The sequence below is a fragment of the Chiloscyllium plagiosum genome, chromosome 35 (assembly GCF_004010195.1).
Source record: "Chiloscyllium plagiosum isolate BGI_BamShark_2017 chromosome 35, ASM401019v2, whole genome shotgun sequence".
Lineage (NCBI taxonomy): Eukaryota > Metazoa > Chordata > Chondrichthyes > Orectolobiformes > Hemiscylliidae > Chiloscyllium > Chiloscyllium plagiosum.
In genome coordinates this window covers 585,764-597,255 of record NC_057744.1, presented here as the reverse complement: position 1 = coordinate 597,255, position 11,492 = coordinate 585,764, and the positions used below count along the sequence as shown (strand labels likewise).

The following is an 11,492-nucleotide window of genomic DNA, read 5'->3' as shown; positions in this document are numbered from 1 at the left end:
GTGGGATATAGATAAGCTGCAGAACTGGGCAGAAAGGTGGCAAATGGAGTTTAATGTAGCTAAGTGTGAGGTGATTCACTTCGGGAAGAATAACAAAACGATGGGGTACTGGGCTAATGGTCGGGTACTTGGTAGTGTGGATGAGCAGAGGGATCTTGGTGTCCATGTAGACAAATCTTTGAAAGTTGCCACCCAGGTAAATAGTGCGGTGAAGGCATATGGCGTACTGGCTTTTATTGGTAGAGGAATTGAGTTCCGTAGTCCTGAGGTCATGTTGCAGTTGTATAAGACTCTGGTGCGGCCTCATCTGGAGTATTGTGTGCAGTTTTGGTCGCCATATTATAGGAAGGATGTGGAGGCACTGGAGCGGGTGCAGAGGAGGTTTACCAGGATGTTGCCTGGTATGGTAGGAAGATTGTATGAGGAAAGGCTGAGGCACTTGGGGATGTTATCATTGGAGAAAAGAAGGTTTAGGGGTGACTTGATAGAGGTGTACAAGATGATTAGGGGTTTAGATAGGGTTGACCATGAGAACCTTTTTCCACGTATGGAGTCAGCTATTATAAGGGGGCATAGCTTTAAATTAAGGGGTGGTAGGTATAGGACAGATGTTAGGGGTAGATTCTTTACTCAGCGAGTCGTGAGTTCATGGAATGCCCTGCCAGTAGCAGTGGTGGACTCTCCCTCTTTATGGGCATTTAAATGGGCATTGGATAGGCATATGGAGGATAGTGGGCGAGTGTAGCTTGGATCGGTGCAACATCGAGGGCCAAAGGGCCTGTACTGCGCTGTATTTTTCTATGTTCTATCTGGTACAATGCTGAGCCAGTTACTCTCCACTCCATTCCCTGTTAAGATGAAGTACTTGCTACAGAAAACAGTCAAAGAAACCTAGAGCATGGAAGAAGCCATTAGGCCCATCAGCAAAAAAAGAAAACACTGCAGCCTCATCCTACTTTCCAGCTCTTGGGCTGTAACAGTGTGTTAGATTTAAATATGTTCCAGCTCTGACTAGGGCTTTCACAAAGAAATGGCAGATGGAATACAATGTGTGAAAAGTGCGGGGTTATGCACTTCGATAGGAATAGAGGTATATACTATTTTCCAAACTGGGAAAGGCTATGGAACTCTAAAACACAAAGGGAATTAGGAATTCCAATTCAGGATTCTCTTAAGGTTAACATGCAGGTTTCAGTTGGCAGTTAGTAGGGCAAATGCAACAGTAGCATTCATTTCAAGAGTGCTAGAATACAAGATCTGATGACAGCACATTTGGAACAGAGAGAGCAGTTTTGGGCCCCGCATTAGCGTCCACCATTATTCAGTGTGTAGCACTGGGGCTTTTGAACCACGAAACTCTGGGTTCAAATCCCACTCCAGAGTCCAAACACAAAATACAGAGAGGGCAAAAACTGGAAGTGGGAGATACTGAAAAGAGTTTACACTTCATCCATCTGCTGAAGGGGAGTTTGGCTTGTAGATATATCACTTTAGGGCTGCACGATAGCTCAGTAGTTAGCACTGCTGCCTTACAGCACCAAGGACCCAGGTTCAATTCTTGGGTGACTATCTGTGTGGAGTTTACATGTTCTCCCCATGTCAGCATGGGCTTCCACCAGGTACTCCTGTTTCCTCCCACAGTCCAAAGATATGCAAATTAGGTGGATAGGCCATGCTAAATTATGGATGTGCAGGCTATGCAGTTTAGCCATGATAAATGTGGGTGTACAGCATTCGGGGTGGGTGTGGGTGGGATGCTCCTTGGAGGGTTGGTGCAGTGTTGATGGGCTGAATGGTCTCTTTCCGTAGCACAGGGTTTGTATGATTCTGAGGAAGGATGCACTGTTGTTGGACGAGGAGTTTTACATGAAGGATGACGAGTTTGTCATATGTGGAATGGTTTAGTACTCTTACTCTGTACCCAAAAGGAGTTTAGAAAGATGAAGGGAATCTGATTGAACCTTCAGGATACTGAGAGAGATGGATGGAGTGGACATGGAGAAAGTATTTCCACTAGTAAGAAAGGGCACACCCTCGGAGTGAAATGATGAGCCTTCAGAATGGAGATGTGGAGGGATTTCTTCTGGTATGTTGGTGAAAATGTGGACTTAACCTGCACAACTCTGTGATAACGAAGTCATTGAGTTAATTTAAAACATAGATAGCTAGGTTCTTGATTAATTAGGAGATCATAGGTTTCACGGAAAAGGTAGGAGAATGAGGTTGAGAAACATATCAGCCTTGATTGAATGATGGAGCAGAGTCGATGGGCTGAATAGCCAAATTCTGCTCCTATACCTTATGGTCTGTCACCATTTCAGGCTGAGTGTTCCAGACTGCACAACCCTTTGGGTGAAAACTCACCTTTTCATTCTTCACTAAGCCTTTGACCACTTACTTTCAATCTAAGCATCCTGGTGACAGACCTCTCCGCTAATGGAAATAATCCTTCCAACTAATTCTCCAGGGCCCACCTCATAGAATTTTACAGTACGGGAGGTCATTTAACCAATTGTATCGTATTGTCATTCCAAAAGAACTACTCAGCTAGTCCTATTCTCCAGCCCTATTTCCGTAGTTGTCAAAATTAATCACTTTCAAATATATATCCAGCTCTTTTGAAAAATCAAATGTAATTTGCCTCTATCACTCTTGCATACAGCACATTCCAAATCCTAACAACTGAGTAAGGAAGCTTCTCAACTCACTCCTAGCTCTCTCACTGACACTCTTGAAATTGTGACCCACTAGTTATTGACATATCAACCAGTGGAAGCACAATATCCTTCTTTACCCTGTCAAAATCTTTAATAATTTTGAATATGTCAATGTCACCTCAATGTCCTCAGCTTCAAGGACAGCCAGCCCACTTTCTCCATATCTCATTCAACTCTCCCTTAACCATCCTTTTTCCAAGATAATCTATCCAATCTTTTAATATCACTAGAATTCACCAAATTTACAACATAAAACACTACAGCGCTGTACAAGCCCTTCAGCCCTCTGTTGCGCCGACCTGTGAAACCAATCTGAAGTCGATCTATCCTACACTATTCCATTTTCATCCATATGTTTATCCAATGTCCATTTAAATGCCTTTAAAGTTGGTGAGTCTACCACTGTTGCAGGCATTACGTTCCATGACCCTACTACTGAGTAAATAAACTACCTCTGGACATCTGTTCTATATCTATCACCCCTCAATTTAAAGCTATGTCCCCTCATACTAGCCATCACCATCTCCAAGGAAAAAGGCTCTCATTTTCCACCCTATCTAACCCTCTGATTATCTTCTATGTCTCAATTAAGTCACCTCTCAACCATCTTCTCTCTAATAAAAACAGCCTCAAGTACCTCAGCCTTTCCTGGTAAAACTTTCCCTCCATACCAGGCAATATCTTGGTAAGTCTCCTCTGAACCCTTTCCAAAGTTTCCCCATCCTTCCTATAATGTGGTGACCAAAACAGTACACAATACTCCAAGTATGGCCGCCTCAGATTTTTGTACAGCTGGAGCATGACCATCTGGCTCTGAAACTCAATCCCTCTACTAATAGAAACCTTCTTAACAACCCTATCAACCTGCATGGCAACTTTCAGGGATCTATGTACATGGACACAGAGATCTCTGCTCATCTACACGACCAAGAATCTTACCATTAGTCCAGTACTCTGCATTCCTGTTGTTCCTTCCAAAGTGAATCACCTTACACTTTTGCACATTAAACTCCATTTGCCACCTCTCAGCCCAGGTCTGCAGCTTATTTATGTCCCTCTGTAATCTGCAACATCCTTCGGCACTGTCCACAACTCCACCGACCTTAGTGTCATCCGCAAATTTACTAACACTTTCTTCCACGCCCTCATCCAGGTCATTTATAAAAATGGCAAACAGCAGTGGACCCAAAACAAATTCTTGCAGTATACTGCTGGTAACTGAACTCCAGAATGAACATTCTCCATCAACCACCACCTTCTCTTCTTTCAGCTAGCTAATTCCTGATACAAACCACTAAGTCACCCTCAATCCCACGCCTCTATATTTTGTGCAATAGCCTACCATAGGGAACCTTATCAAATGCCTTATTGAAATCCATATACACCATATCAACCACTTTACCCTAATCCACCTATTTGGTCTCCTTCTTAAAGAACTCAAAGGTTTGTGAGGCACGACCTACCCTTCACAAAATCCTGTTGACTATCCCTAATCAACTTATTCCTCTCTAGATGATTATAAATCCTACCTCTTATTACCTTTTCCAACACTTTACCCACAACCAAAGGAAGGCTCACTGGTCTATAATTACCAGGTTGTCTCTACTCCTTGAACAAGGGGGCAACATTTGCTATCCTCCAGTCTTCTGGCACTACTACTGTAGACAATGACGACAAAAAGATCAAAGCCAAAAGCTCTGAAATCTCCTCCTTGGTTTTCCAGAGAATCCTCAGATAAATCCCATCCAGTCCAGGAACCTTAACTATTTTCACACTCTCCAGAATTGCTAACACCTCCTCCTTGTGAACCTCAATCCCACCTAGTCTAGTAGCCTAGATCTCAATATTCTCCTTGACAACATTGTCTTTTTCCAGTGTGAGTACTAAGGAAAAATATTCTTTTAGTGCTTCCCCTATCTCCTCTGACTCCACGCACAACATCCCACTATTGTCCTTGACTCGCCCTAATCTTATTCTAGTCATTCTTTTGTTGCTGATTTACCGAGAGAAAGCCTTAGGGTTTTCTTGGATTCTGTCTGCCAACGACTTTTCATATACCCTCCTGGCTCTTCTCAGCTCTGTCTTTAGGTTTTCCTGGCAAACTTGTAACTCTCAAGCGCCCTAACAGAGCCTTCATGTCTCATCCCAACATAAACCTCCTTCTTCCTATTGACAAGAGACAATTTTCTCTACACCTTCTCCATGTCATCACATTTTACTAGCTGAACCAGAAACAGAACTGTGGGCGGTACGGTGGCACAGTGGTTAGCACTGCTGCCTCACAGCGCAAGAGACCCGGGTTCAATTCCCACCTCAGGCAACTGACTGTTTGGAGTTTGCACGTTCTCCCCGTGTCTGCGTGGGTTTCTTCCAGGTGCTCCGGTTTCCTCCCACAGTCCAAAGATGTGCAGGTCAGGTGAATTGGCCATGCTAAATTGCCCGTAGTGTTAGGTAATGGGTAAATGTAGGGGTATGGGTGGGTTGCGCTTCGGCGGGGCGGTGTGGACTTGTTGGGCCGAAGGGCCTGTTTCCACACTGTAAGTAATCTAATCTAATCTAATCTAATCTAAACTCTCGCTGTGGACTAATTAGTGTTTATACAGTTCTGGACTAACCTCTCTGATTAGAAAGTATCTCGCTTGCCTCCTTAACCTACCTCCTCTGCTACCTCAGGGATCGGTGGGCATGTATTGTTCCTCCATTGCCCTACACTTCTCAGAATTCTACCATTACCAAAGCTCTCTGAAAGCCCTCAATTACACACCAATAACGCTGTCTGTGTTGACCAGCACTGAAAAGGCCCACTGTGACCCTAAGGAGCATCTTGCCATTTGCACACGGTACAGTGTGAGGTGTTCACTTACGGTTTGTTAGTGCAAGCTCTGCTTGGGAACAGAACTGCAGTGAGCCTGAAGACTGACCCTGACTTGAATAGCGTGGCTCAGTGTTTCTGTGGGGTAGCCTTTGATCAGTTGATCTGCGGAGGCTGGTGTACTCCATCGTGGGTCTGTTCTGCTCATCTGTCCCTTGCATAGACGGGACTACATGAGGTTTCTGCTGGCTTGACACGGAGAGATTCAGAGTATCTTCAGTCCCAGATGACATCTCTTTACCTGCAATGCAGACTGGTAATTACTCAAGACCCCTCAAAATGGCAGGACATTTTTTTTCTGCTTTAACTTGCACTAGCATTCACCATGTATGTATGACCACCAGTAAATAGGCACATACACAATCCTGTATGATGTAAGTCAAGTACCTGCTACAACTAAAGTGTGATATTCATACAGGTTATGTAGAGGAGCCATTGTGCATTCATGTCACATACACTCCTGTGAGGAGACCTGCCTCACTACAATCACAAGTTGCTACCTCTTGAATGTAAATGCCATAAGAATCAATATAACTTCCAGTTTGAAGGATACACCGGCAGAAGCTGCTCCATCTCTACACATCTCATCTTCCTTCAATTGCATTTTTCAGAATCACAGACAAACCACATGATCAGATGCTCTCAGAAAAGTGACAATGTTAGATGATTCATTTTCTCATGGGCTCAATGCATTTAAACACAAAACAAATTAGTTCAGTCAGTTTCCTCTGCAGAAAGAAGGTACTAAGAGGTTTGTCATATACACTTCAAAAGACTTGTGCACCTAGTCACCTGCAACACTGTTAATATATTAGCCTCTGATGGATATTGATACCTTGTGGAGATTCACTGCTGCCGAACATTCTTCCCAAAACTTTGCCTGATCCACTTTGCTGCAGTGTGCTCAGATTCTCCTCGTCTTCTTGCTCACCCCTGTGGAAATACCTGACCGTTACATTTATTAGGGAACAATCTGGGACCATCATAGCCTCATTTTTAAAAGACCATCTCCCAGGTATACTATGCAAAAGATCATCCTGGACACTTCATACAGTTTAATCAGCAAACAGTATCTGAGGAGCGCTACCGAAAGATGTGTGTTTTAAAAAATAAGGTTGACCTGTTTAGTGAGAGATAAAAGCAAAGAACTGCAGATGATGGAAACCTGAAATAAAAACAAAGTGGTGGAGAAACTCAGTAGGCAGCATCTGTAGACAGAACAGTTCTCATACAAATTCACTGGACTTGAAACATTAACTTTTATTTTTCTCTTTACAGATGCTGCCAGATCTGTTGAGCTTCTCCAACATGGACTCTAGGTAATTGAAAGCATGACCACTGGCAGTGAGGTGAAGACAAAAGGAGGCACAAGACACCAGAATTGGAGAAATATGGTTCTGGGAGGTAAGAGAAGTAGATTCAAAAATAGACAAGAAACCAAAAGCGATTCCTTGAGTCTGCTTTGACTGGCAACATCTGTTTATAACCAAATATTTGCTTTTGCACAATTGCAGAATCACAAAACTATTTCTGGTTACACTGTACAGAACTCAGTCAATGGACCAAGTCTCATTCTGGAATGCAAGAAGGCAACTGGCCTTTTTCACATGATATTAACAAAACTTAAGCTCTACACCAAGATACACCTACTCCACACATTTGCCCTGTCCTTAGCAGCAGTTAGGCAATAGCTGTACCTGTACATGCCTATTGTGCTTACACATTTATCAATCTTTACCAATTTCTCTTTGAAAAGTTAGCATCAGCAATGTAATTCAATATGACTGAATTACTTACTCTGTAACTGCTGGCTCAGGGATCACATGGTGGCTTGGAGGTTTAATTGATCCTGATGTCTGTGTGATTAAATACTGCCACCTGTAAATTCAACAGGCAAAGATCACTTACCAAACAGCATTTTAAAATTGCACCTCAAACACTGAACTTCAATAATACTGCCTTTAACCAAATAACCAATAGCATTGACCATGCATGCCCTTTTTAGTTTTTGAAATATTTATTCACTTCTCTACTAGTTGCTGCTGGGGATTCTGTCCCGACATTTATAATGTTTCAAAATCTCGAGCTGCTTATACACTCACCTTAAAATCCTTCTTGCAAATGTTAAAAAATGTTTACAGCAAAAAGGAATAACTTTCCCATTTTCAATTAATTTCAATTCTATAATACAAGGTCATTAGTCCCAGAGGCCCCTTTATGTACCACTATGTTTTACATACAAGCATATTTATTTCAATGCAAGAGGCCCAACAGGGAAGCAGATAAACTCAGGGCATGGTTGTGAATGTGGGACTGGGAGATCATAGCAATTACAGAAACATGGGTTCAGGGATGGACAGGACTGGCAGCTTAAATATTCCAGAATACAAATGGTATGGGAAGGATAGAAAGGGGGAGGCAAGAGAGGAGGGGAGTGGTGTTTCTGATAAGGGATAGCATTACTGCTGTACTTAGGAAGGATATTCCTGGGAATACATCCAGGGAAGTTATTTGGGTGGAACTGAGAAATAAGAAAGGGATGATCACCTTATTGGGATTGTATTATTGATCCCCTAATAGTCAGCAGGAAATTGAGAAACAAATTTGTAAGGAGATTTCAGTTATCTGTAAGAATAACATGGGGGTTATGGTAGGGGATTTTAGCTTTCCAAATATAGACTGGGACTGCCATATTGTTAAAGGTTTAGATGGAGAGGAATGTGTTAAGTATGTACAAGAAGATTGAGTCATATGTGGATATACCTACTAGAGAAGATGCAAAACTTACGCTTGGGAAATAAGATACAGCAGGTGACTGAAGTGTCTGTGGAGGAGAACTTTGGGGCCAGCGACCAGATTTCTATTAGTTTTAAAATAGTGATGGAAAAGGACAGACCAGATCTAAAAGTTGAAGTTCTAAATTGGAGGAAGGCCAATTTTGACGTATTAGGTAAGAACTTTCAAAAGCTGATTGGGGGCAGATGTTCGCAGGTAAAGGAATAGCTGGAAAATGGGAAGCCTTCAGAAATGAGATAACAAGAATCCAGAGACAGTATACTCCTGTGAGGATGAAAGGAAAGGCTGGTTGGTGTAGGGAATGCTGGATGACTACAGAAATTGAGGTTTTGGTTAAGAAAAATAAGGAAGCATATGTCAGGTATAGAGAGCAGAGACCGAGTGAATCCTTAGAAGAGTATAAAGGCAGTAGGAATATACTGAAGAGAGAAATCAGGAGGGCAAAAAGGAGACATAAGATAGCTTTGGCAAATAGGTTAAGGAGAATCCAAAGGGATTTTATAAATACATCAAGGACAAGAGGGTAACTAGGGAAAGAACAGGGCTGCTCCAAGATTAGCAAGGCAGCTTATGTGTGGAGCCGCAGGAGATGGGGGAGATACTGAGCAAGTATTTTGCATCAGTGTTTACTGTGGACAAGGACATGGAAATACAGAATGTGGGGAAATAGATAGTGACATCCCCAGCACCTGATCAGGTGTGCCCTTGAACTCTGTGGGAAGCGAGGGAAATGATTGCTGGGCCCCTTGTTGAGATGTTTGTATCATTGATAGTCACAATTGAAGTGTTGGAAGATTGCAGGTTGGCTAGTGTGGTGCCACTGTTTAAGAAAGGTGGTAAGGAAAAGCCAGGGAACTATAGACTGGTGAGCCTGACATTGGTGGTGGGCAAGTTGCTGGAGGGAATGCTGAGGGACAGGATTTACATGTATTTGGAAAGGCAAGGACTGATTAGATATAGTCAGCATAGTTTGTGTGTGGGAAATCATGTCTCATGAACTTGATCGTTACTACTTCAAAAAGCTCAAAGAGGATTGATGAGGGCTGAATGGTGGCTGTGATCTATATGGAATTCAGGGAGGCAATCAATAAGGTTTCTCATGGTAGACTGGTTAGAAAGGTCAGATCGCATGGAATACAGGGAGAACTAGCCATTTGGATAGAGAATTGGTTCAAGGTAGAAGACAGAGGATGGTTGCTTTTCAGACTGGAGGCCTGTGATCAGTGGAGTGCCATAAGGATCGGTGCTGGGTCCACAGCTTTTTGTCATTTATATAAATGATTTGGATGTGAACATAAGAGGTATAGTTAGTAAGTTTGCAGATGACACCAAAATTGGATGTGTAGTGGACAGTGAAGGTGGCCTCAGAGTACAATGGGATCTTGATCAGATGGGCCAATGGGCTGAGAAGTGACAGATGGAGTTTAATTTAGATAAATGTGAGGTTCTGCATTTTGGAAAAGCAAATCTTAGCAGGACTCATACACTTAATGGTAAGGTCCCGGGGAGTGCTTTTGAACAAAGAGACCTTGGAGTGCAGGTTCATAGTTCTGTGAAAGTGCAGTCGCAGGCAGATAGAATAGTGAAGGTGGTGTTTGGTATGTTTTCCTTTATTGGTCAGAGTATTGAGTATCAGTGTTGAGAGGTCATGTTGTAGCTGTACAGGACATTGGTTAAGCTACTTTTGGAATATTGTGTGCATTTTTGGTCTCTTTCCTATCGGAAGGATGTTGTGAAACTTGAAAGGGTTCAGAAAAGATTTACAAGAATGTTGTCAGGGTTGGAAGGTTTGAGCTATAGGGAGAGGCTGAATAGGCTGGGGCTGTTTTCCCTGGAGCGGCGGAGGCTGAGGGGTGACCTTTTGAGGTTTATAAAACCATGAAGGGCGTGGATAGAAAAAATAAACAATGTCTTTTCCCTGGGATGGGGGGAGTCCAGAACTAGAGGGCATAGGTTTAGGGCGAGTGAAAAAAAAAGGGACTTAAGGGACAACCTTTATACACAGAGGGTGCTGCCTGCAACTTTTGAGAATATTTATAGCTCAGGTTGAGGTTCAAGTTGTAAACTTGTTCACTGAGCTGGAAGGTTTGTTCTTAGATGTTTCATCACCATGCTAGGTAACATCATCAGTGAGCCTCTGGTAAAGCGATGGTGTTCTGTCTTACTTTCTAGTTATGTGTCTTGGTCTCTTAAGGAGGGTGATACCATTTCTGGTTCTTTTTCTCAAAGATTGGTAAATGGGGTCTAAATCGAAGTGTTCACTGATGGAGTTCCAGTTTGAATGCCAGGCCTTGAGGAATTCCCGTATGTCTCCGCTTAGCTTGTCCTAGGATGGATATGTTGTCCCAGTCGAAGTGGTGTCCTTCTTCATCTGTGTGTAAGGATACTAGTGATAGTGGGTCCTGTCTTTTGGCGGCTAGTTGAGTTCATGTATCCTGATGCTTTCTGCCTGTTTGCCCAATGTAGTGTTTGTTACAGTCCTTGCAGGGTATTTTGCAAAAGACATTTGTTTTGCTGGTTGTTGGTATAGGGTCCTTTAGGTTCAGCAGTAGCTGTTTCAGTGTGTTGGCAGGTTTGTGGGCTACCATGATGCCAAGGGGTCAGAGTAGTCTGGCAGTCATCTCGGAGATTTCTTTGATGTATGGTCATGTGGCTAGAGTTTCTGGGTGTATTGTGTCTACTTGTTTGGGTTTGTTGTTCGGCGGCCTATGCTTATTTGGTACCCATTGTTCTTGAATACGCTGTATAGGTATTTTTCTTCTGCCGCTCGTAGTTCCTACTGCAGTGCGTTGTGGCCCATTTACAAGTTCGCTGATGACACCACCATATTCAGTCGAATCGCAGATGGCAAAGAAACAGACTACAGATGCGAGGTGGAAGATCTGGAAAAATGGTGCACTGAGAACAAACTAGCCATTCTCAATGCTGGCAAAAACCAAAAAACTCATTGTTGACTTTCAGTGGGATGTTACTCATGCCCCCCCCCACACACATTAACAGTGCAGAGTGGAACGAGTGGAGAGTGTCAAGCTCCTGGGAATGGTTATCCACAACAAGCTTTCTTGGACTCTTCATGTGGACGCACAGGCTACAAAGGCCAAACGTCG

At 43.0% G+C, this 11,492-nt stretch overlaps 1 protein-coding gene across 2 annotated transcripts in view; it reads right to left on the bottom strand.

Moving 5' to 3' along the window:
• LOC122540570 (rho guanine nucleotide exchange factor 12-like) overlaps positions 1-11,492 on the bottom strand; it is a 140,755-nt gene that overhangs the window by 13,739 nt on the left and 115,524 nt on the right. For both annotated transcript variants that reach the window (XM_043676441.1, XM_043676442.1), the window contains 3 exons: positions 7,387-7,467; positions 6,425-6,522; positions 5,582-5,830 (listed from right to left, as the gene is read on the bottom strand). In XM_043676441.1, coding sequence (XP_043532376.1) covers positions 5,582-5,830; positions 6,425-6,522; positions 7,387-7,467 — 428 coding nt within the window. The remainder of the gene's footprint in view (positions 1-5,581; positions 5,831-6,424; positions 6,523-7,386; positions 7,468-11,492) is intronic.